The sequence below is a fragment of the Aquarana catesbeiana genome, linkage group LG08 (genome assembly GCF_042186555.1).
Source record: "Aquarana catesbeiana isolate 2022-GZ linkage group LG08, ASM4218655v1, whole genome shotgun sequence".
NCBI lineage: Eukaryota > Metazoa > Chordata > Amphibia > Anura > Ranidae > Aquarana > Aquarana catesbeiana.
The window spans coordinates 196,496,295-196,522,987 of record NC_133331.1 but is presented as its reverse complement, the minus strand read 5'-3'; the positions used below and the strand labels follow the sequence as shown (position 1 = coordinate 196,522,987).

At 44.1% G+C, this 26,693-nt stretch overlaps 1 protein-coding gene across 3 annotated transcripts in view; it reads right to left on the bottom strand.

The window, feature by feature from the left end:
- The window catches only part of SAMD8 (sterile alpha motif domain containing 8), an 82,982-nt gene that overhangs the window by 10,719 nt on the left and 45,570 nt on the right, over positions 1-26,693 (bottom strand). For all 3 annotated transcript variants that reach the window (XM_073596778.1, XM_073596776.1, XM_073596777.1), the window contains exons 3-4: positions 17,200-17,295; positions 1,410-1,527 (exon numbers count right to left, since the gene is read on the bottom strand). In XM_073596778.1, the coding sequence (XP_073452879.1) occupies positions 1,410-1,527; positions 17,200-17,295 (214 nt within the window). The remainder of the gene's footprint in view (positions 1-1,409; positions 1,528-17,199; positions 17,296-26,693) is intronic.

Here is a 26,693-nt window from a genome sequence, read left to right as displayed (position 1 = left end):
TCCTTGACCTACTTTATGGCCTTGGAGGACTGGAGCGACGTCATGACGTCACTACCAGTCCAGGCTGGAAATGTATTTATTTATATTTTAAAAGCGAAAGATCAAAAAAATGTTGTGTTTTTTGATCTTTTGCTTTTAAAAAGGTAAAGAAGAGATTTGGGGTCTTTTTGACCTCAGATCTCTCCATAAAGAGGACCCGTCATCCTTATTTCTATTGCAAGGGATGTCTACATTCCTTGTAATTGTAATAAAAGTTATCAAAAAAAAAAGAAAAAAAAATTAAAAAGGGACTGGGTAAAAATAAAATAAATAAAAATGTAAATTGCCCCATCCCTTCGTGCTTGCGCGCAGAAGCGAACGCATACGCAAGTCGCCCACGCATATGTAGACGGTATTTGAACCACACATGTGTGGTGTTGCCGCGAACGTTATAGCGAGAGCAATAATTCTAGTGCTAGACCTCCTCTGTAACTCTATATGGGTAACCTGTAAAGGTGTTTAAAGCGTCGCCTATGGAGATTTTTTAAGTCCAGTAGTTTGTCACCATTCCACGAGCGTGCACAATTTTAAAGCATGACATGTAGGGAATGTATTTATGAGACATAGCATCGTCTTTGGGGTTACTATTGCATTTAGTTATTTTTTTAATTCATTAAAGTGTATTTTTTACCAAAAAACTGTGTTTACAAAACCACTGCGCAAATACCGTGTGACATAAAAAATGTCAGCGATCGCCATTTTATTCTCTAGGGCAGTGGTCATCAACCCTGTCCTCAGGGCCCACTAACAGGCCAGATTTGCAAGATAACTGAAATACATCACAGGTGATATAATTTGCTGCTCAGTGATTGCAGTATTCTAGTCTGCATCTCCCCAAGGTAATACATAAAACCTGGCCTGTTAGTGGGCCCTGCGGACAGGGTTGATGACCACTGCTCTAAGGTCTCTGCTAAAAAAAATAAAATAAAAAAAATGTATGTTTGGGGGTTATAAGTAATTTTCTAGCACAAAATACTGATTTAAACTTGTAAACAAAAAGTACCAGAAAAAGCCTGGTTAAACCCACTGAAAAAAACATTTGGTATAAAGTCATTTAATGTGAAGACACATGTCCTGCAACACACAAATGCCTTTTGGTGAAGTAATACTACTGAAGGACACTGCAGTTGCTAAATATTTGTCCTTCAGTGTACGATGGCTCATAAACTAAAACAAAAATGAACATTCAGCCAAAGGGAAACTAGGAACACATTACAATTTGACAGCCAGAGAGGGGTAACCTCAGTGAAAAATCTTCTACATCATATACCACAACAGTGAACAATTTCTGGAAAAGTGTAGGGTTTGTCAAGCTTTTTATCAAAGCCGTTTCACTTTTAGCAACACTCACACATTTCTTATATCAGTACCTTTCCAGAACACTGCAGGTGTTCCCCAGGGACAGACAATGATGTAACAAACATGGTGATGCATCGCAAGAGAAACACAGTCCCCATTAAGCTGCAGAGGCGGCGTAACAGAATGGACCTAAAAAAAAAAAAAAAAGGAATAAATTAAGTAAATATATGCAACTTCAGCAAAAAATTGATTTTTAATACAGCTTACCTGTAAAATCCTATCACAGAGCAGCATAATAATGACTAATTGGGTTATATGCTACCTTTAGGCGACTGGACACTGGCAACCAATAGTAAGACAGTTCCTCCCATATAACCCCTCCTATACAGGATAAAGTACCTCAGTTTTGTAGCAAGCAATGACGATCCCAGAAAAGAGGGGAGGGACCTCTGTGTCCCATGATGTACTTCAAGAAAAGGATTTTACAGGTAAGCTGTATTAAAAAAACATTTTTCTTTATTGTACATCACGGGACACAGAGCAGCATAATAATGACTAATTGGGATGTCCTAAAGCACTACACCTGAGCAGGGGGGGGGGGGGGGGGACACCACATCCCTAAGCACAACTATAAGCCCATCCCCACATGCCAAGGTTCTAGGTGTAGTCCTAGACTCTGAACTCTCCTTCAAGCAACACATCCAATCACTGTCCAAATCCTGCCGCCTCAACCTCCGCAACATCTCCAAAATACGCCCCTTTCTAACCAATGACACAACAAAGCTCTTAATTCACTCGCTGGTCATCTCTCGCCTCGACTACTGCAACTCCCTTCTCATTGGCTTACCTCTACATAGTCTATCACCTCTTCAATCCATTATGAATGCCGCTGCCAGACTCATCCACCTTACCAATCGCTCTGTGTCTGCCACTCCTCTCTGTCAATCCCTCCACTGGCTTCCACTCGGTCAAAGAATTCAATTCAAAATTCTAACAACTACGTACAAAGCCATCCACAATTTTGCTCCCGGCTACATCACTAGCTTAGTCTCTAAATACCAACCTACTCGCTCTCTTCGTTCCTCTCAAGACCTCCTGCTCTCTAGCTCCCTTGTCACCTCCTACCTTGCTCGCCTCCAGGATTTTTCCAAAGCCTCTCCAATCCTATGGAATGCCCTACCCCAATCTGTCCACTTATCTCTTACTTTATTAGCTTTCAGAAGATCCCTGAAAACCCTTCTCTTCAGAGAAGCCTATCCTACCCACACCTAACAACTGTATTTTCATTTTTTCCATCAGCTCATCCCCCACAGTTATTACCTTTTGTTTCCACTTGACCCTCCCTTCTAGATTGTAAGCTCTAACGAGCAGGGCCCTCTGATCCCTCCTGTATTGATTTGTATTGTAAGTGTAGTGTCTGCCCCATGTTGTAAAGCTCTGCGCAAACTGTTGGCGCTATATAAATCCTGTATAATAATAATAATAATAATAATAATAATAAGCCCAACGGGCCAGAGACTTATAAAGCTGCCTGCAACACGCTGTGGCCAAAAACAGTCTCCTTCTGAGATCTAACATCCACCTGGTAAAACCTGGTGAACGTATGAACTGAAGACCAAGCGGCCGCTTTGCAAACCTGAGCCATAGACACTTGTTGGCGTACTGCCCATGATGCACTAGTGGAGTGTGCTTTTAAATCCCAAGGTGGAACCTTGCGCCTTATTCCATACGCCTGGATAATAGCCTGGCAAATCCACCTGGATATAGTTGCCGGTTGTCCTTTTTTAGGACCTTCTGGCAGGACAAAAAAGCAGTCAGTTTTCTGAAAAGAAGCTGACATCTTTAAATAAACTTTGATCGCCCTTACCACATCAAGCGAGTGAAGTGACTTCTCCTCCCTAGTTTTAGGGTTTGGAGAAAAGGAAGGTAGAATGATGTCCTGATTCAAATGAAATTTGGAAACTACCTTAGGTAAAAAAATCCGGGGGCGCATGACCACTCTGTCCTGATGAAGAATCAAAAAAGGTTCTTTGCAAGAAAGGGCAGCTAATTCTGACACCCTCCTAGCCAAAGTTATAGCCACCAAAAAGACCAATTTCCTGGTTAATAGGACAAACGGGATATGCCCAATAGGTTCAAACGGTTGACACTGTAAAGCTGACAGGACCAAATTTAGATCCAGGGACATAAAGGCAGCTTAACCGGCGGCCTTAGATGCGTTACTCCCTTAACAAAAGTATGTACCAAAGAATGGGATGCAATTGGTCTTTGGAAAAAAAACGATAAGGCCGAAATCTGTCCTTTAATTGTCCCTAAAGCCAGCCTCAAGTCTACTCCTGCTTGAAGAAGGGCCAGAACTTTTCCAATCGTATACCTACAAGGGTTCCATTTCCTTTCCTCACACCAAGAAATGTATGACTTCCAGACTCTATAATAGATAGCTCTAGAAACTGACTTTCTAGCATTTATCAGAGTAGACAAGACTGAACCCACGATACCATGGTCCTTCAATATTCTGGTCTCAATAGCCATGCCATCAAATTTAGCAAACGTAAAGAAGGATGGAATATGGGTCCTTGAGACAACAGGTCTGGACGGCACGGAAGGACCAATGGTTCCCCCACTGCCAATTTCACAATCTCCAAGTACCAGGATCTCCGAGGCCACGCTGGGGCCACTAAGATCACTGGCTTTCGTTCCTCCTGTATTCTGCGTAGTAAGTACGGCAGAATTTGGATCGGAGGGAAAGCATATATTAGAGAATACTGATCCCAAGGAACTACTAACGCGTCTATCCCGACAGCAAGCCGATCCCTGGTCCTGGATACAGACCTGTCCAGTTTGGCATTGAATCTGGATGCCAGCAGATCCACATCTGGGGTCCCCCAGTGTTGACAGATCTGTAGAAAAACTTCGGGATGCAGGGACCATTCCCCTGGCAACAACTTCTGGTGACTTAAGAAGTTTGCCTGCCAATTGTCCACCCCCGGTATAAATACTGCCGAAAAAAATGGCATATGCTTTTCTGCCCAGGTCAATATGTAGTTTACCTCTCTTTGGGCTGCCCGACTCCTGGTACCGCCCTCATGGTTGATATATGCCACCACCCTGGAGTTGTTGGACTGGACTCGGACAGGAAGACCCCGTAACCTGGACGTCCAGAAACGCAGAGCCAGACGAGCTGCCCGAATCTCCAATAGATTGATGGGCAAAGTCCTTTCTACCTAGGACCATATTCCCTGGACAGACGCCTCCTCCAGGACTGCTCCCCAACCCAGGCGACTGGCGTCTGTAGTTACTACCCTCCAGACTGCCGGTGGAAAAGATTTCCCTTTTTCTCAAATTGCTGGTTTTTAACCACCAAGAGAGACTCCATTGTACCTGTGGGGATAGAACCATAGGATGATCTAAGGTTCGAGCAGACCTGTCCCAGGCTCCCAGAATGCTGTTCTGGAACACCCTGGAGTGGAACTGTGCATATGGAATTGTGTTGAAGGATGACACCATTTTGCCCAGAAACCTCATGCACAGCTGAATAGAAGGCCTTGGTTCTTTTTTCACCTTCTGGACGAGTTCCACTATGGAAACGACCTTTAAGGGGGGTAAAAACACCCTTTCTTGGGCGGTGTCCAAGACCAGACCAGATACACAAAGGTCTGGGTTGGGCAAAGGGTTGACTTGTCCACATTTAGAATCCAACCCAGGCGTTGAAAAATCCGCACTGTTTTTGACACGTTTTGGATCAGGATGGTGCAAGAGCAATCCCTCAAGAGAAGATCGTCCAGATAACCTACCACATAGATCTTCTGGGACCTTAGGAACGCCAATACCAGGGCCAGAATCTTTGTGAAAACCCTGGGGGCCATGGCTAGACCGAATGGCAGTGCCACAAATTGAAAATGACGACCCTCTACTGCGAAACGCAGAAACCTTTGATGTGGACCGAATATCGGTACATGTGTCCTTTATATCTATAGACGCCAAATAATCTTCCTTTCTCAGAGATTTTATTACTGTACGAACCGACTCCATACGGAAGGATCGGACATTTACAAAAAGGTTGAGAGCCTTGAGATCCAAAATGGGCCTTAGTTCCCCATTTGGTTGTTTCAGCACGGTAAAAAGGTTTGAGTAAAACCCCCTGAATCTTTCTTCGTGCGGAACCTTGACAATTACCCCCTGCTTCAGCAGATGCTGCAAGGCTAGGAATAGGCATTTCTTTCTCTCTGGATCTGACGGGACCCTTGAGTACAGAAAACGGTTTGGAGGGATCTCTAATTCTAACTCTATTCTGTAATCCCGTGTTATAATGGAAATAACCCATCTGTCTTGGACCAGATCTTCCCATGCATCCAAAAACAGCCGAAGCCTGCCTCCCACCCGTGAGAACGGGGGTGCCCCTTCATAAGGTTGACTTGGAGTTGGACTTGGCTGGCTTTTGGTTCCAGGCCTTACTCTGACCCTGAGGTTTTTTTAAACCCTGACGGCTGAGGCCTTCGATACCGCTCGGGGGAAGTGGCACTAGGTCCTGGAGCATTGGGAATTTTTTAAGAGGGTTGCTTACCTCTCCTTTTAGTAGGGAGGAGAGCACGTTTTCCTCCAGAGATCTTTTGGATATATTTATCCAGATCTTCGCCAAACAAGCGTTCTCCATGAAATGGAAAGGCTGCAAGTAGCCTCTTGCATGGCGTCTCAGCAGACCAGTTCTTTAGCCACAGAACCCGGCACATGTGTACGGACAGTAACGCAAAACGAGACATCTGCTGAATTGAGTCTTTCAATGCGTCCACTGCAAAACATAAGGCATGAGGAAGCTCCGACAATTCCTCGGAAGGTTCCTCCTGACAAGGCAGGCTTTTTATTAACCTTTTAACACGGTCCTTTAGGGACTGACAAATCCCAATTCTCTGCAACTGCTGGTTGAACCGCTGCACCAGCCACGGCAAAGGAGGCTTTAAAAAAGGACTCTAGCTTTTTAAATCGTCCGGATCTTTAAATACCTGGGCATTATCCACTGGACAGGTTAAATTCTTATTCACTGAAGAAATGGCGGCATCCACCAAAGGTGTACCCCATCTCTTCCTGAACTTTTCCTCCATAGGATATAAGATAAAAAACCTTTTTGGAGGCAAGAATATCCTGTCAGGATGATCCCAGTCTGCGTAGATCACCTGCTCCAATAATGGATGCAAGGGAAACACCTGGGAACCTTGCTGAGGTCCCAAGGATCCCAAAGTAGAGCAGGAGAGTCCAGACTCCTGAACCGGAGGTAACTTAAACCCAACTCGTACCATCTCAGTCAGAGATTGGATAAACAATTTCTGGGAATGGGAGGCTGAAATTGGCCTTTCCGAACCTGAGTCCTCAGCTGAGGAATCATCAGCCTCTCCTTCTTCCCGGCCTTTCATGGCCACCTCCTCCAAATCCTCTGCCCACTCTGGTTTCAGATCACCTGGACCCATTTGGCTATAAGAGTCCTGGTGCTCTAGTGATTCTCCACTTGGGCTCAGGGGAGGGAGACCTATTACGTTTCTTTCCTCCATGTGTTACAGCAGCAATCATGCCAGCTATCTTGCCTTCAAGGCCTGCTAATGCCGATGCCAAATCATCCTTAGTAACATAAGCCGAGGCAGGAATATTGGTGGTGGCCACGATGCCTGACAAATGCAATGGCTCAGCCAGGCCAGATGCCGCAGGTCTTTCAGGGGAGACTGAAGCTGCATCAGCACGGGGCTGGTCTCTGTGCTTGCCCTACTCCCTGTACCACATTTTCTGGAAGACATTGCTTACATACGTGGAAAAAAGTACTCCCCACAAGCTGAGACCAGTGTAAAACCTATTGCAACTGTGTCCAAAAACCTCCAGACTCACGGGCCCAAGTATCGCTCTGCTTTGTCCCAGCACCTGCTCCTTATAAAGCCTGCATTGGACTGAGCGCATATGCACGCCACATCCGCCGTGCCCAGACGCACGCGGCGCACAACTGAGGCGCGCACACGCACACCCGCGGCGCACACGTGCCATAAAAGCACGCCATACCTGGCGCTCTGTAATCCCCAGACACAGGCAAAAAGGTCACACCAGAAACAGAGGGAATATAACCAATAGTAATATATAGAAATTCCCAAAGGGAGTACTCACCATCCCAAGCAGCAGGGCCTGTTTTATCAGGCCCAATCTTCCTCCATCACGGCGGGTAGCGCCTCTGAGGACCTTCAAGGACCGGGTCCCCCATTTTTTTGGGGCCACACTCTTGGACCTGTAAAGCACCCTTCTGGTTTACCTTGGGCAAGTTATGACCAGGAATACCATTTTAACAAGGGTCCAGTGCCATATAGGACACATTACAAGCAAAACCTCGCTCTTGAAACCGAGGCTCGGGTACCATCCACTTTAGCTTTCTTATGCCATCCAAATGGATCCGATTATAACATCCTCACTGGGACATTATTTGAAGAATTTGAAGAGCTTCAACAGCCATGACCATCACCTTCAAGACACTGGCGAAAAATCTGAGGTACTTCCTGTATAGGAGGGGTTATATGGGAGGAACCGTCTTACTATTGGTTGCCAGTGTCCAATCACCTAAAGGTAGCGTATAACCCAATTATTCATTATTATGCTGCTCTGTGTCCCGTGATGTACGATAAAGAAATGTGTTAACACGGACAGCAATAAAAACCAGAGAAAGGTTCTAACCCTTCCCCACTCTAATTATACACTTCCACTCTTTGGAAAATGCTAGTTGCTTGGATATCTGGCTTCTATGCCACAGACCAGAAACAAGCAAGCAGCAAAGGAAAATCAGAGAAAGGTCAGAAATCTCTCTTCACGTGTTATCGGTCAGTGATTCAAAATGCTGTGCTGATATACTTTTTTTTGTGACAGGTTTCCTTTAAGGCCTTACAGTGGTCACTAGAAGGAAAAGGCGTGCCATTATGAAACTGCTCATTTTTAAGCTGTTCATACTCTTTGCTTATTAGCAGAGCAGAAAAAGCTGCCTAAAATTCTTACTACAAATACAATGGTATGTGATTACTAAAGAGAGAAAAAAAAGCAAAAGAAGTCTTAAGCCCAGCACATACAGGCCAAATGTTGGACGGCATCGGCTGATTCAATAGAAACCGGCCGACATTCAGCCCATGTGTACGCACGACGATCCGACAGAAGGGTCATGACCGAAGAAGGTCTGCCGACCGACTCCTAATCAGTGCTGTCAGCCAATGAATGACAGCGCTGACCGGAGTGCCCCCCTGTCAGAACACAATAGCCCGGCAGGGGAGATGGCTGTACCAACATTAGATTGTTAATACAGCATCTCTCACCTGAGCTGTCAGTTTTTGTTCAACGAAAAAAAAACTTGCAGTGCGTACGAGGCTATAAAATATATGAAAATCTTCTTATTTGCAAGCAGTTCCTATGGCAATGTGTGCTGGGGTAAATGTGAAAAAGGGTTATGTCCCAAAACGCACTGCAATAGGAACAGTTTGCTGGCCTGGAAATGAAAGGAGATTCTAGGCAGCAGGGTTGCTTACATTTACTCCTCCATTGTACCTAAGGAGGCAGCCATGATTGTTTATTAGCTTAAATTAACTAAAACAAATATTAATATACAAATAAGATTGTTTTGTTTCCTGTTCAGCCGACAGAAACTAACAGACACTGCATTTCTGGCAAGATCAACAGGTATTTTCTGTGATAAAAAGGGGGAAGGGAAGAAAGTGGGGCTAATAAAGGAGGGGTGGCTAGCTTCCAAAACGCAGTCCTACTGGCTCACACAGCGGATGGACTGACAGCTCCTCTCACTACTCCTACTGGATACATAGTCTCTGGGCGGACATCCGAACTCCTGATACACCATCACTGCCACACAGGGCAGCCTGACGTTGGTCTCCCTGCTCTGATTCCAGGCTCATCCCGCTACCTACAACGGCCGGCTTTTCTTCTCCACCATGGACAATTACATGGCTCCCAGCTTACTACCGGACTACAAATCCATTGCGACTGGTAATCCTCTCTCCCCACCCCCCTCTCCCGCTTGTGAGTGCCATTTATTTTATATTGGAGTTTACTTAATAAATTGTGCTACACTATGCCGGTTTGGCGCTTTTTTCTCTTCCCCCTTTTTATTACAGATTTTGGATTCCCAGCCCACAGCTAAAAGCAGCCTTGCCAGGACCATAGTGTCAGCCAATTTCCACCACTTGACAATTTATTCCTATACCTCTGGGAATAAGAATCTTTAAATAGTTCCTTTTATCCATCACCTGTTATATGACAACTTACAACTACAGAGCGTTTTATAGTTAGGTATTTTCTGCACTTGCTAAAAATGTTCTTAACCCCCCCAAAAAATTAAAATCTATGTATCCACTGGTAAAATAAACTGCATTTTTGGTTTTGGTTTTAGATACACTTTAAGGTGTATATGGGAACTGGAGGGGTATAAAATATCAAAGGATAGATGGAGGATTACAAATAAAAAAAAAAAAAAAAAATAGGATTTTTTCATCATACTTACCTGTAAAATCCTTTTCTTTGAGTACATCATGGGACACAGAGTCAGACTAATATTCATTACCTACTGGGACTGATCTGATCCTCGGATCTCAGCAGATCTAGACAAATAAACCTTGACTGCCCGGACAACGTCCAAAGAATGCAATCGTCTCTCTTCCGCCGAACGAGGCTGAGAGAAAAAAGAAGGCAAAATAATGCCCTGATTTAAACAAAAGGCTGACACCACCTTTGGCAAAAAGGATGGAACTGGTCGAAACACTACTCTGTCATGGTGAAGGATCAAGTACGGTTCCCTGCATGAAAGGGCCGGCAACTTCGACACCCTTCTAGCCGAGGTGATACCCATCAGGAAGCCTAGCTTGCGTGACAGCAAGTCTAATGGAATTTCCTTAATAGGTTCAAATGTTGTTTCTGTAACACAGACAGCACTAAGTTCAAGTCCCCAGGACACATAGGTGACCTAATGGGGGAGAGCAAGCGAGCTGCCCCTTGCATAAAGGTTCAGATCAGTGAATGGGAGGCTAAAGGCCTTTGGAAGAATACTGATAGGGCCGAAACTTGATATCTTATTGTACTCGAAGCCAATTTGATTTTCACAGCTGACTGTAGAAAAGAGAGAATTCTCCCAATCACATATTTCCGAGGATGCCATTTTCTGGCTTCACACCAAGCAATACAAGTCTTCCAGACCTTATGATAAATCTTCCTAGTGACAGCTTTTCCTGCATTCACTAGAGTAGATACCACTGGTCCCGAGATGCCACGGTCCTTTAACAACCTGGCTTCAATAGCCATGCCGACAAATTTAGAGACTGTAAATTGGGGTGGAATATAGGACCTTGAGACAGTAGATCGGGGGTCATGTGGAAGCGTCCATGGCCCGTCTATTGTCAGTCTCACAATCTCCGGGAACCAGCCTTCTGGGCCAGGCTGGTGCCACCAGTATGACTGGAACCCCCTCTCTCCGAATCCTGCGCAACAAATGTGGAAGGAGAGGGATCAGAGGGAAAGCATAAACAGGGAGTACTGGCTCCATGGAACTATCAGAGCATCTGCTCCAATTGCCAAGGATCTCTTGTTCGAGACACAACTTGCTGTAGCTTGTTGTTGAACATGGATGCCATTAGGTCGACCTCTGGCCATCCCCAACTTTGGCAAATTTCCTGAAACACCTCTGGGTGTAGGGACCATTCCTCCGGGCAGATCTGCTGGCGGCTGAGATAATCTGCCTTCCAGTTCTCTACTCCCAGGATATGGACTGCCGATATAATTGGCACATGTCCCTCTGCCCAGGCTAGTATGAAGTTCACCTACTTCAGAGCTGAACGACTCCTGGTACCGCCTTGGTGGTTTATATAGGCCACTGCCATGGCATTGTCGGACTGAACCCTGATGGGGCAGTCCTGAAGCTCCACCGTCCAGGACCGTAGGGCCAGACGTACTGCCCGTAATTCTAGGATGTTGCTGGGCAGGGTCTGCTCTGTCCCTGACCATTTCCCCTGGGCTGTGAGCCTGTCTAGAGTCGCTCCCCAGCCTGAGAGACTGGCATCTGTAGTCAGTACTCTCTAAGTTACCGGGAGAAAGGATTTTCTCTTTCGCAGGTTCTAATCCTGCAACCACCAGTTTAGTCTTAAGCATGCCTGAGGAGATAAGCACACTGGATAATCCAGGGCTTTTCTTCCCCTGTTCCAAGCCAACAAGATGTCTTGTTGTAAGGGCCTGGAATGGAACTGGGCATAGGGCACTGCCTCGAAGGAGGATACCAGCCTCCCTAGAAGACTCATACAGAGCCAAATGGAGGGTTGTCTGGTGCCCCTTATCTGACGCACCTGATCCTTCAGGGCACAGATCCTTACGGGTGGCAAGAATACTCTTGCTTGGACCGTGTTTAGTATCAGACCTAAATACTTTAGACTTTGAGCTGGTTTAAAGGCTGACATTTCGGTATTTATGATCCAGCCTAAGCTTTTCAAATACTGCACTGTGTATATTATGCTCTGTTCTAGAGCCTGTACTGGGTGATCTCTGAGCAGAAGGTCATCCAGATGACCAAGCACCAGAATCCCTTGGGCCCTTAAAAGACCCAGTACTGGTGCTAGGACCTTTATGAACACACGGTGAGCTGTAGCACGCCCGAAGGGTAGAGCCACAAACTGAAAATGACATTCCTCTACTGCAAAACATAGGAACCTCTGATGAGGCTGAAAGATAGGTACGTGTAAATACACGTCTTTTATATCGATAGGGGCTAGTAAGTCTCCCCTCTGGAGTGAGGTTACTACTGAGCAGACAGACTCCATCCGAAAGGACTGTATCAATAGATACCTGTTCAGGGACCTTAGGTCCAAAATGGGCCTTGTGTCCCTGTTTGGTTTCTGAACCGTAACCAGGTTTAAGTAAAACCCTGTGCCCCTTTCGAATACAGGATCCTAGAAACCTCTGAGGGGAAACCCCTGCAACTCCAGCTTGTAACCGCAAGATATAATTGAGGTGACCCACGCGTCCTGAATTGTTGTTTTCCAAATGTCCTCAAAATGCAGCAGCCTCCCCCCCCACCTGATGGAGTGGGGGCTTCCCCTTAAAAGGAGGGCTTGGTGCTGGGTTTAGAAGAATTTTGGACCCAGGGCCTTTTCTGGCCCTGGCCTTGAAGCTTGCCCCTGGCCCTAGCGCCCTGTTGGCGGCGGAACAACCCTGAAGCTGAGACATTTGAGGAAGCAGTCCCTGGGTGTTTAAACGAGGGACGCCTGGTGCTTTTCTTCACAGGAAGTAGAGAACTCTTCCCTCCGGAAATCCTTTGGATATATTTGTCCAATTGATCACTGAATAAATGTTCCCCATGAAACGGGAAACCTGCCAATAACTTCTTACAAGGAAGCTCGGCTGACCAGATCTTAAGCCATAAAAGTCTGCGCATATGAACAGACAAGAGAGCCAGATGAGAAACCTGCTGTATTGAATCCTATAAAGCATCAACAGCAAAACACAGAGCTCGAGGAATATCTGTCTTATTTCAGGCAGATCATCCTCCTGGTTAGGCCTATCAGGCCGTTTGACCTGATCCTTTATGGACTGGCAAATACCAACTGCTGCAACAGCTGGCTGAATAGCTGAACTGGCCAAAAAAAAGGAAGCCTTTAATAATAACTCCAATTTCTTGTCAACGGGGTCTTTCAAGCCCTGTGCGTTATCTACCGGACAAGTTCAATTCTTGTTTAAGGAAGAGACTGCTGCATCTATGGCTGGCATGCTCCATTTTTTAACGAACTTTTCATCCATGGGATATAAAAGGAAAAACCTCTTAGGAGGAACAAAAGTCCTCTCAGGATGTTCCCAATCAGCATACACCGCCTGTTCGAACAGGGGGTTTAGAGGGAAAGTCTGTGCAACCTGAAGAGGCCTCAGAGATCCCAAAGAGGACAAGGGGGACTCAGTCACCTCTGCAAGAGGCAACTTAAAGGCAGAAGGAACCATTTCAGTCAGAGTCAGGATCAAAAGCCTTTGTGACTAAGAGGCAGACATCGACTGGATATTTTCTTGTCCAGATTGCTCGGAAGCAGACTCATCTGCCGGGCACTCCACTGCATCGTGAGCTTTAAGCTCCTCCCCATCCTCAACCCATTCCTGCTCCAGACTAGTAGACTCCGGGGAGGGGGATCTGTCACGCTTCCTGTCACCCTGCGGGATGGAGGCAATCATGTGCTTTAACCCGGCTAGGGCTGAGGACAGTTCATCCTTAGTGATAAAGTGTGAAGCAGCAGCGTTGACTGTAGGCACAACACCAGATAGGCGCAGCGGCTCAGATTGCCCAGAAGCATCTGGTCCTTCAGGGGATACAACACTAGGGATACTTCCCTGTGGTGTTAGTCCCACTCCTCTTTTTGGAAGACATTTAATAGCCACAAACAAAAAGTACTTGGGTGTAGTAGGGAAGAAGAAGGGAGACCCTTTAATAGGGCTCACCAAGCTCCTATGCAACAATCCTGCAAAGCACCTTTAGCCTGCCAAGCAACACCTGGTGACTCACGTGATCCAGGTAAGGAAAAATGAACCGCTGAAAGTGTCTGTTCAGAGTCTGCTCTGTGTCCCCCAGCTGCCTTCTGGAAGCACCACATGCTTGGCCTACACATTTTAAATAAGCGGTCCCGGCGAACAAGCGTGACTATATTCGCGTACGATGCAAATTTTAAATTTTTGTGCGCCCAGATAAAGGCTACGGCGCATATGCGGTGAAGCCGCGTGTGCCATGGCCACCAAACAAACTGCTGATCCCAGCAGCGTTCTTGCGAACACATGTGCGCCATGTCAAACCAAGGCGAAATGTCGCACCTTCGTGCGCCATCATACAGGTAAAAAACAGCCAGACACAAGCAAAAAAAGGTACACTTTGCAAACACCCACAGCTAGCCCAAAAACTCCCCCATATGGTCACCGCACACAGGTGTCCAGCTTTTAGCTAGCTTGACTGATTGTTACAATCACTGGGACACACCACAATAATAAAATAAAGGGGTTTCACTTACCCGTCCAGGCGCAGGGCCACTTAGAAATTAAGGGCCCAATCTTCACCCTTCACGGCGGGTTCCTGTTACATGGACCTTCAAGGACTGGGTACCCTTTTCAAGTTTAGGGTCCACTCCCTTGAACCTGTACAGTATCCTGCAGGAAAATGCCTTAGCACTGTAGTGTCCAGGATTTCTACTTCGCAGGGTCCAGTGCCCGAAGGCCACATTATTACAGGCAATTTCTACCTCGCAGGATCTTGAGTCTTCTTTGCGAGGCTCGGGTACCATTTATCTAAGCATAAAAGCCTGTGTCAAATGGATCAGATCGGTCAATCCCTTGATTCATTATGGAACCATTTGTGGGACTAGAGACCTGGAGCTTAGAGAGCTCAAACAAACCATGCCATCCACCTTGCAGACACTGGTAAAAAAAGAACCAAAGTACTTCCTGCATGGGAGGGGTTATATAGGGGATAACTTCCTGTCTGAAGACCTTTGGTCTACCAGTGTCCATTCACATGATGATGAAGTATAACCCAGCGGGTAATAAATATTAGCCTGTGTCCCACGATGTATGAAAAAGAAATAAATAATTCTTCCTCCTGACCATCTGCATTATCTTTATATTGAAAATCTTCAACAGCTGACACAGAAGCTGTTGCATGCCACTTGGCCCCCCATCAATCAGACCTACATAGAGACACAAGCATTGAAGACTTCCTATTTAACTCAGTGCATGCACCCTGGTAGGCTGGATTTCATTGCCATCTCGTCCTCAAGTTTTTTGGTTGATGGGTATAAATTACAGTCTATAGGACCGTGGGTGCTGAGTTAGGCATGGGTCGAATTTTGAAAGAATTTTCTTTCTAAAATCTTATCTAAGAATTTTAGTTCGTATTTCGCACCATTAGTGGGCTGCAGCAACAGCCGATTTTTGTGTGGCAATCAAATTTGAGTAATCGGACATGTTGGAAATTTTTTAAAAAACAAACAAATTTTCTAATCAATAATGGGAGAATCGTGCGAGAAATGTAATCGAAAAAGAAATACGCATGTGCAAGAAAAGAAAATTCCCGGAAAGAAAAGATTCCCAGCCACGAAAATTCTTTTCTGTAGCAACAGGAGGTGAAATTGGTTGGCCGAATTTCAAAATCAATGGTGGCACCATCGGATCACAAAATGCACAAATTCTCTGATTTTCAAAAGAAAATGCTTTTGAAATTCAGCCTTAGTTAAAAAGACGGTCTCCAGCACTTGCATCTCTATAAAAACCCAATCACTGAATTGCCAAGCAGCTTGCATCGGCTTCTGCATTCAAAGGTGGGTATTTCTGACTCTGAGAAGTGCCAGGAAGGAGAATGTTTCTTTGTTATAGGTAATCCTACATAGAGGTCGACCGATATATCGGCCGGCCGATATATCGGCCGATATTTGGCGTTTTTTACTTAATCGGCATCGGCCGATTGTGCTGATAAAAAAGGCCGATTATAACTTCAGCCGTGACTTGCAAATGACTTCTGTAATAGAAGTTAATGCAAGTTTCCCTAAGTTATCTGTGGAGAGGATTCTCCCCTCCTCTGGGCAGCCTGCCAAGTCTGATAAGAAGATACATTGTATCTCTTTCAGGTTCTTTTATCAATAGACTGAACTCAGTGGAGAAGTTTTCAGTTTAACCATTTAAAGACTAAATCTTTTCTGATACTTGTTGCTTACAAGTAAAAATCCTGTATTTTCTGCTAGAAAATCACTTAGAACCCCCAAACATTATATATATTTTTTTAGCAGAGACCCTAGGGAATAAAATGGTGATTGTTGCAATATTTTATGTCACACGGTATTTGCGCAGCGGTCTTTCAAACGCAATTAAAAAAAAAAATACAGTAATGAATTAAAAAAAAAAAAATAAGCAGTAAAGTTAGCCCATTTTTTTTCGTCCAAAAGTTTTGATTACCTGTTTTTGTGTATTTATTATTTAAGATAGGTTTTTTTTTTTTTTTTTTTTTTTTTTAGGTTTTTAATCTAAATTATACATACAAGTGAACTGATTGAAGGTTTGTTTTGTTTAATGTTTAAATGAAAAAAAATTTCTGTATTACTTAAGGTTGCTTTCACACTGGAGCGGGCAGGCGTTGATGGTAAAACGCTGCTAGTTTTAGCGGCGCTTTACCGTCATTTTAGAGGCGCTATTCGGCTGCTAGCGGGGCGCTTATAACCCAGCTAGCGGCCGAGGAAGGGGTTAAATGCGCCCCTGAAGCGCCGCTGCCAAAACGCTTTGCAGGCGCTTCGGCAGCAGTGCGCATTCATTTCAATGGGCAGGAGTGGTGGAGCAGCAGTATACACCGCTCCAAAGATGCCGTTTGCAGGACTTTTTTTTACATCCTGCCAGCGCATCGCCTCAGTGTGAAAGCACTCGGGATCTCACACTGAGACTGCAGGGGAGCCGTTTTACAGGCACTTTACAGGTGCTATTTTTAGCCCAAAAGCGCCTGAAAAACGCCCCAGTGTGAAAGGGGTCTAACTGTTAGATTTTATGAGATGAAGGGAAAAAAGAAAGGAAAAAAAAAATCGGCCAAATATATCAGCCCAAAAAAATCGGCATCACATATCGGCCATCGGCCACCGCGATTTCTAAATATCGGCATCGGCATCGGCCAGAGAAAAACCCATATCGGTCGACCTCTAATCCTACACGTATCCTTTAACAGGTCACATATATTTCAGGTTTTTAAAAGAACAAATTGCTTTTTAAATCTCAAATCAAAGATATTCTCTATATTGCCATACAACTGATAGATGTTAATATAAGGTTAGGTTCATAGCAATTATTCCCAAATACTACCTGTGTTTATGAAGCAGCAATACGAGCAACCAGATGTAACAAAGGACCATTCCACACATTTCTGTCATTGCAAAAGCCCAAGGGATTCGAGGGACACTGAAAATCCAAGCAATAGAAGAGTTAGAGATGAAAATCAACTTTACAAATTAGGGTATGAGCACACTGCATTTGACACTGAACCAAAAAAAGAAATTACAAAAAAGACATTATATTCTCCATCTCTTCTTCCATCTATTAAGAAAATACATAAAAATTTGCAAAATTTACACAAAACCCAAACACTGTTCTTAATTAGGCACTTGATTGTTAGGTAAAAATACAGTCAAGCGATTCATGTAGTTTTCTGTTGAATGAAAAGAAATAACGTTCCTCACATGGGCATTGGTACTGCTTGGGCCTTGATGAAGGGGGAACACCCTGAACACTTTTCCAGAAAAATTGGATGTTAGTGCAAATAAAAAAAGTATCATGGACAGTACTAAATTGTCTCTTTTACATTCCATGTCAAATGGGTAGAATGGACACTAGGGGGCACTGTAATATCAACAGATCATAAAAGATGCTTATCAAGCAATAACAGGAGGCACTGCATGAAATGTATTTCTCCAGCTAGATCATGAGTTGTATAACGGTTATTGAAAATTGATAGGCTTTAATACCTGCTTCCCTATATTCACTTGTCTGCTGTAGAGCAGGGGACAACCCAACAGTGGTATACAAATAAAAAAAGCATACGCTCCTGGTAGTTAATAAAAGCGGTCATTTTATTCTAAGCAAAAGTAATTCTCACCAATAGTGCACTTCTCTGGCCTCATAAACAGATTAGGTAAAATCTGGAGAATCCTAAAATAGAACCTAACATCCTGGTTTAAAGTAGAAGAAAAGCCTAACACCAACTATTCTTAAAAATGTTCGATCCCCCATTCTCCTACCATACCCTGTAAAGGATCTATGTACTTACCTAGTTTTAATCCACTCGTTCCGGTCAAGTGATACTGCAGCACTGGCTCCCCCGTGTCAGTGAGCAGCTGCTGCAGGGGAGAGGAGGGAGCATGCTACAATGACTGGGCTATGAGTGAGGACACGGCTCCTGGAATGTCACAGATCCTGGAATTTACAGCTGTGGTCAAGCGCACACAGGGGAGAGTCAGAGCTGCAGGATCGCGTGATTGGACCGGATTGAAAAAAATTGGCGCTGCTCCAAACAGTACTCGCAATAAATACGTTCAGGGATGTATGTTCTGAACGCAGAATTCCGGCACTCGAAGCATAACTCCCTGAATGCATGTAGTCCTAAATACGGATACCATGAAACAGCATTCAGCCGTGTACCGTCACTGCGTACATCTTACATAATAGAAATCTTTTAGCATTAATGCTATTATCGCACAGTGCTGCCTTTTCTTTGTTATTTTTATGCTGGTAATTCACACATTATGGGATTGTGATTGATGCATAGCAGCTGTGCACAGGCACTTGATTCACCTTCATGCGGGTTGTTGTTTAACCACACCTGATGCCAATTGTAGCTTAGGCCTCATTTAGGGTAGCTCGCAGGATTTTTTATTTATATTTACTGCATACATCTGTCAATGATTTGCACAAGCTGCACCTGTGCCTCCTGGGAGTCCAAAAACGCCAGTTTTTATTGCTGTATGCGCCAAACCTCCCATTTGCATAAGCGCTTAATGCAAACAGGCAAAGTGTTCACGACAGTTTTGTCAATTTGTTAAGAGTCCATCATGACCGCAGATCTATTTTCTCCTCTGTACAGGATAGAAACCATATAAGGCTAGGTTCACACATGTCCAGTGCAAATTTCCCCTCCGTTTTCACTGCAAATTTCCTAAGCAGTTGTTCAGCTGCAATTTTATATGTGGTTCAGATGTGAATGTGAATTTTTGCAGCCGGCGTCCACCAGCGTCTTTAACATTAACTGGTTGTTGAGAAGCAGCCCAGGAAGCCGGATTCTATGTCCTCAACAACGGATGACTCACCGTCCCCTTGTGACATCATCGACCCAGCATGCACCGGTTGGTGATGTCACAGGGGGCAGTGCCACCAGGTGACGTCGCTGGGTGGCCCCTGACCCTAAGCTATTTAAGAACTGTTACATGGTGAAAGCCTTCGGCACGGGCGGAGACCCCCCCCCCCCCCCGAGTTCAGCGGTGGTGGAGGGCATCGTGATCTACACCGGGAGGACCTTTTTTATTATTTTTAATAAAGGAATTGTCAAAAACTGTCTGTGTTTTTATTTATTTTTGACACTTTTTTTGATGAATGAGTAGGTGGGGGGGGGGGGGATCTGAGATAAGCCCCCTGCCCACAGACCCCAACAACCACTGCACAGGTTGTGGGGACGAGGCCCCTGTCTCCATTAACATGCCCCAAATCCCCCATGCTGAGGGCATGTGGCCTGATATGGTATAAGAGAGGGAGGTGCTCGCTGCATGCTCACATAAGGATCTGGTGTGGATTTTGGGGGGACCCAATGACAATAAAAAAATAGGGAGGTATCCCCACAAAATCCACACCAGACCTAAGGGTCTGATATGAATTTGGGGGGGGGGGGCTGATGCCATTTTTTTTTCTTTTTACTTTTGGTGTGGGGTTCCCCTTAAAATTCATACCAAACCCAAAAGGGCCTGGTATGGATTTGGGGGGGGGGGGTTGGGGGCACGTGTTTTTTTTTTTTTTCTATTTAAATTTGTGTTCAAAACGAAGACAAGTGCGATTCAGATGCATTCCCATAGAAGTTAATAGCCTGGAATTCGCATTTGAACTGCACAGCAGTGCTCAGAAAATGCACAGGACTTTTTCAATTCGCACTGCTGCTGCACCGCACATAAGTGAACCAGCTCTAATGAAAGGGCTGCTAGTTCATGTCATGCGAATCGGATGCGGTACAAAATGCATCCAATTCGCACATATGTGAACGGAACCTAAGAACAGTCTGTTCTATGACTGGTTATTGGATGCTAGACACGTTAGAGAAGAGTTTTTTCAAAAGCAAAGTTTGCCTGTTAGAAAATGCTTGTTGCTTGTAGCATTAACGCAGCTTATCACAAAACTGCATGTTCACTAGTAAGGTGTCCTCACAATGATTTCTGGCTAGAGTAAACAGGAATTTAAACCTTTTGATGTTTTTTTTTTTTTTTTTTTAATCGCTGATTGTGGAGGTTACCCAGAACATAATGTCCCTGAGACAACAAAAAAATACGGGAATCTGCTATGCAAGAACAGAGACAGCAACAGATACTTTGCCTACTCTGCTAATAAAAATACCTTTATTGCTGCCTTTGTCCCTAAATTCTGCCTAGTTCCTGTACAGTGACGCAATAGGAATAAAGGATATCTCCCCATGTACATTGCAATCCTGACAAAAATGTGAAACCTTCCCAATTAAAAAAATAAAGTTTTGGCTGAAGTTTCTAAAATGAACTGCACAATGAATTTACTAATAGGTGTGAATACATTCCTGATATGTCAAAATATACAGCAGTGGTATATAAGTATGGTCAAAGCTCTTTTGGCCATACTTCTCTTCTGATTTAGGATTTCTCTTCTTGCAATTCTGCGACCCAGAATCAGAGGGCTAAAGCCTGCTGTTGGCTGAGGTCACAGAGACGGTCCAGGCTCTGCAGAGTTTGGTATAAAATTATCAATAATATGGAATATCAATGAAATCAAAACTTAATTTCAGATGAACTAAAAATCAGAGGTGTTACACATAAAAATAAAAGGTCCTTGAAAGGGTTGAGTTCCAAAAACATATATAGAAAGGCTCACTTGCAACCAAGGACAATTTCTGACCAATTTTCAGCACTATCACACTTTGAATTGAATTGTGCGGCCATGCGACGCTGTACCCAAACAAAACTTTTATCATTTTTTTCTCAAAAATAGAGCTTTCTTTTGGTGGTATTTGGTCACCACTGGAGTTTTTATTTTTTGAGCCACAAATAAAAAAATAGACTGAATAAGCAGCACTGATATACAGCACTGATGGGCACAGATAGGTGGCACTGATGGACACTCATATATGGCACTGATAGGTGACACTGGAGGACACTTATAGGCAGCACTGATGGGCACCATTGATAGATGGCACTGATCAGGGATCTCTGATGGGCATAGAGTGCCATCCCTAATGGGCACCGATTGGCATCCCTGGTGGGCTCTAGTGGGCTTACCTGGTGGTCATGGGTGGGCATCCCTGGTGGCCATGGCTGGACATCCTCGGGGGGGGGGGGCTGCACTGATAATCAGCACAGACTCCCCTTTTAGGAGACCAGCCGATCTGCTCTCCTCTACTCGTGTCTGTCAGTGCGAGTAGAGGAAAAGCCGATACATGGATTTTCCTGTTTACTCTGATCAGCTGTGATTGGACACAGCTGATCAAATGGTAAAGAGCCTATGTCATAGGCTCTTTACCTCGATCGGAAACGCGGTGTGTCAGATTGAAACACACCACCGATCACCGTGCTGTGCGCCCCCCACGGCGTGCAATTGTGGCTTATGCTGCTGGACATCATATGACACCCAGCCAGGATAACAGAACCACTTTCTGGATGTGATTTTGCTATATGGCGGGCGGGAAGTGGATAATGTTATCAGTTTTTAATAGGAAAGCAGAGGTACTGGCAGGATTACCAGGGATTTCATACAAAAGGAAGCAATACAAAGAGAAGAGGAGGATACTTTTTCATACAGGTACATGGTACAGCAGGCACATATCAGGAATACGAAATGTTGGGGTAACAAACACTTTAAGGTTAAACAAGGCCTCATATTTTTTGGGGGGAGACCATTTCCCAAGTCTGTGTAAACAAAATGATATACTCTCGTCCAAAATCTTTGGCATTGGGCATTCATTGGGCATCTTGGGCATTCCCACTATACATGTATTAGAGTGCCAGGCAATCCACGGCCGCCATACACGTATTAGAGTGCCAGCCCTGAAAGCAGCGATCTGATGCACCCTGTGCAATTGTGGCAATTCTAGAGGGAACCATATACCACTGTTTGAGGAGTTTATAACTGGCTTCAAATGAGCGAGCAGTGGTGTCCCTTATCTGGGCCCCTTCTTGTGGTTCTAATGAAGACTGGATGATCAGAGTATGAGATGATGTATATTACAAATGTTATTTACTGGTCCGTAAACACCTCCCTTGTGTACACATCCAAAAGCCATGAGACGGTTTCTGGTCGCTGCTATCTTGGATATGATGTCAGCAGCCTCAGAGCTGTCACTCTTGTGACAATCCCCTTCACTCTTCCCCTGAAAGCTACATAAAAGGTTACATAGGGAGGTGAATGGAGAGGGAGAGGTAGAGGAGCTGCACCAACACAGATGGTAATTGGTTGCCCCTAGAAGAGAGGGCTATGACATGCAAGGAGAGAGCTGTGCTAAGAATTTGACTCTCTTGGAGCATTTCTGTGCTTCCACCTGCAATGTTTTAATAAGTCTCTTTAATAAGAAACCAAATGTCTATAAATACTGGAGCTGGAGAATTTAATCCCAGTGTTTGCATGTAATTTCCAATGTAAAACTAGTAGGACATGCATGCACCATTGCGTGTGAGCAATTATCAGTCAGCGTTTACATCCTCTCCAATACAGTTGTGCTCTTATGTTTACATACCCTGGCAGGATTTATAATTTCTTGGCCATTTGATAGATAATATGAATGATAACATAAAAACATTTCTTTCACTCATGGTTAGTGTTTGGCTGAAGCTATTTATTATCAATCAACTGTGTTTAACCTTTTTAAATCATAAATCACAACAGAAACTACCCAAATAACCCTGATCAAAAGTTTACATACCCTGGCTATTTTGGCCTGATAATACAGTATGCACACAAATTGAAATAAAGGGGTTTGAATGGCTATTAAAAGGTAACCATCATCACCGGTGATCTGTTTGCTTGTAATTAGTGTGTGCATATAAAAGGTCAATGGGTTTCTGGACTTCTTGCAGCTTTCATCCAGTGCTTCACTGACGTTTCTGGATTCTGAGTCATGGGGAAAGCAAAAGAATTGTCAAAGGATTTGTGGGAAAAGGTAGTTGAACTATATAAAACAGGAAAGGGATATAAAAAGATATCCAAGGAATTGAGAATGCCAATCAGCAGTGTTCAAATTCTAATCAAGAAGTTCAAAAGGAGGAGTTGTGCTGAAACCAAACCATGGTCAGGTAGACCAACTAAAATTTCAGCCACAACTGCCAGGAGAATTGTTCCGGATGCAAAGAAAAACCCACAAATAACTTCACGTGATATACAGGACTCTTTGAAAACATGTGGTGTGGCTGTTTCAAGATGCACAATAAGGAGGCACTTGAAGAAAGATGGGCTGCATGGTCGAGTCGCCAGAAGAAAGCCATTCCTACACAAATGCCACAAAGTATCCTGCTTACAATACGCCAAACAGCACAGAGACAAGCCTCAAACCTTCTGGTACAAAGTCTTTTGGAGTGATGAGACCAAGATTGAGCTTTTTGGCCACAACCATAAACGCTTAATTTGGAGAAGAGTCAACAAGGTCTATGTTGAAAAGGTACACCATTCCTACTGTGAAACACAGAGGTGGATCACTGAAGTTTTGGGGATGTGTGAGCTACAAAAGGCACAGGAAATTTGGTCAAAATCGATGGCAAGATGAATGCAGTATGTTTTCAAAAACTACTGGAGGAACATTTGCATTCATCAGTCAGGAAGCTGTGCATGGGACGTACTTGGATATTCCAACATGACAATGAACCAAAACACAAGGCCAGGTTGACCTGTCATTGGCTACAGCAGAATAAAGTGAAGGTTCTGGAGTGGTCATCTCAGTCTCCTGACCTCAATATCATTGAGATACTCTGGGGAGATCTCAAACGTGCAGTTCATGCAAGACAGCCCAAGAATTTACAGGAACTGGAGGCTTTCTGCCAAGAGGAATGGACAGCTTTACCATCTGAGAAGATCATCTTCAAATACCACAAAAGACTTCAAGCTGTCATTGATGTTAAAGGGGGCAATACACAGTAATAAGAACTGGGGTACGTAAACTTTTGATCAGGGTCATTTGGGTAGTTTCTGTTGTGATTATGATTTAAAAAAAAGTAAACACAGTTGATTGATAATAAATGGCTTCAGGCAAACACTAACCATGAGTTAAAGAAAAGTTTTTGTGTTATTCATATTCTCTGAAAAATGGCCAAGAAATCATAAATTCTGCCAGGGTATGTAAACTTATGAGCACAACTGTATATTGTGTCTTCTTAAAATGTTCTACAAATTTTGTCTGGCCAAAAAATTTCAAAGGGATCTTCCACCTGCTTATCTATTACTAAAATCAGCCGCTCCAAATACTGTCCATGAATTAACATAGAATGTTAATAAAAAATTTTTTTTTAAAAATTCTAGTGCACGGTCTTTCACACCTGGAGTTTCTATTCTTTCCTTCCATTATCTTGGATTTGGGAGCTGGCTTTCAGTTCCTGATTTTTACAACCAACTCCAAAATGACTTACATGCTGCTGCACATGTGCAAAATATACAGATAGGGCTAAATCCTCCTGGGATATGGCCTCATTCACATGAGGCAAATACTTCTGTGGCCTGTACAGGGCCGTGTCTTACCAGCATGGGGATGAACAGCTGTTGCGTGCATCTCTATGCTGACCGTCTCATAGCTGTCAATTGGAATGCAGCAGCTGCACGGGCACAGCCACTGCTCCCAATGTGACATCTGTGCTAATGTACAGCCCTGCACTCGCACCTATGCCATATTGAGAGCAGCTGCTGTGTCCCCATAGACAACAATGGGACTGCTGGCAGGGGGATGCATGTGACACCTGTGCATCCCCATGATGATAAAACACGACCCTGCATGGGGCATGTATGTAATCACTCAGTGTGAATGAGGCCCATATGTCTCTTTTTCACACACACACACCAGGAGACTCATGGATGGGCTACAGATCTTGTGCATATGCAGCTGTGGCCAATGGATCTGTTATCATTGCCTATCCAAGGAATAAGGAAGTGAAAGGGTGTACCAGCAAATATGGTATTTGTGAATGTTTAAGGCCCCTTTCACACGAACGGACCATCTATCCATTTTTCTTCCATCCGTAAACGGATGGCAATGTATTCCTATGGGCATCCGTTAACCTCCGCTTCCAATTTTATCCGTTTTTTTTTTTTACGTACAAGGCTACGTCGAGATCCACGAAAACGGATATTAACTGACATTAACGGATGATGTCTGTCAACGTCCGATCAGTTAAGATCTGTTTTGAAGAAATAATTTTTTTTTTGTTTATCTGTGAACTCAATCTATGACTCAGGCAGTAGTTGGACAATAGGAAGTACATCCCCAAGGAGAAACATGGCCAGAGATGTCTCCCAGGAGGAACTAATAAACCTGGTGCACGAAAGGCCAGGCTTGTGGGACTCAACCTGTTGGGACCACAGTGACAGAGTAAGAACACAACAACTATGGGATGAAATTTCTAAGCTTGTGACACCAAATTGGTCTACCATGACTCCCAAACAGCGCAATCAACGTGGTAAGTGTTGCCCAATTGCAGCATGCTCTCTTGTCAGTGTTTTTATGTAATCATGAGATTATGGAAACATGTGAGTAATGTACTGTTCAGTCTCTCGCTGCAGCAGAGCCAAACCATGTGGCATTCTGCTTTGTATGTATTGGTATATACCGTTTGTAGTAATGCATGTGAATTTGAGGTCAGTGCACATCCTTTCTAAGCCTCTCTGACGTGTGCACACCTTGTCCCAGAAGGACATAATTTTTGTGTCTATTGCTGTCCTTGTTACACGCTCAATTTGTGGTGACCTAAGCATAAAAATATTGCTCTCCATCTGAATATGTTGATAGCATTCTGTGCACACGATGTTTATTATTGTGAATAGGCAAGGGCATGCTGACTCCTCCACAGATTATGGAGTCCTATTGCTTATAGGCATTTTTCTTGAATACTTTACTCAAAATCTTTACTCAAATTCTTTCTCAATGTGTGTTTACAGGATTTGAAATGAACAGAAGGTGGCGTTCTCTGAGAGACCGTTTTCGAAGAGATTTGAATGATGAGGCAGAGCGTGCAAGTGGTTCCGGAGCTACCACAAAGAAAAAAAAAAAAAAAACTTCTTTGAAATGTTTCTTTCTAAGGAAAGTCATGGATGTTAGACCATAAGTGACCATAAGTGACATTTGGATGTTCCATCTAGAAAGTGAAAAAAGTAGGTCTCCAATTTTGTGACCAAATGTTCCTCCTTTTTACTGTAGTACATCAAAACTCTCAGAGCGTGAAGAGAACACTGAAAATATTGAGACAGAAGCAGTGCAGGAAGGTGAGCAAGCCACACAAGAGGGAAAAGGCCAGCCCCAGTCTGTGGATGAGACAGCACGTCCGAGTGCACGTCCATGCTCTTCGCAAAGATCCGTACATGTAAGCATACTATTGATTACTAAGCTTTAT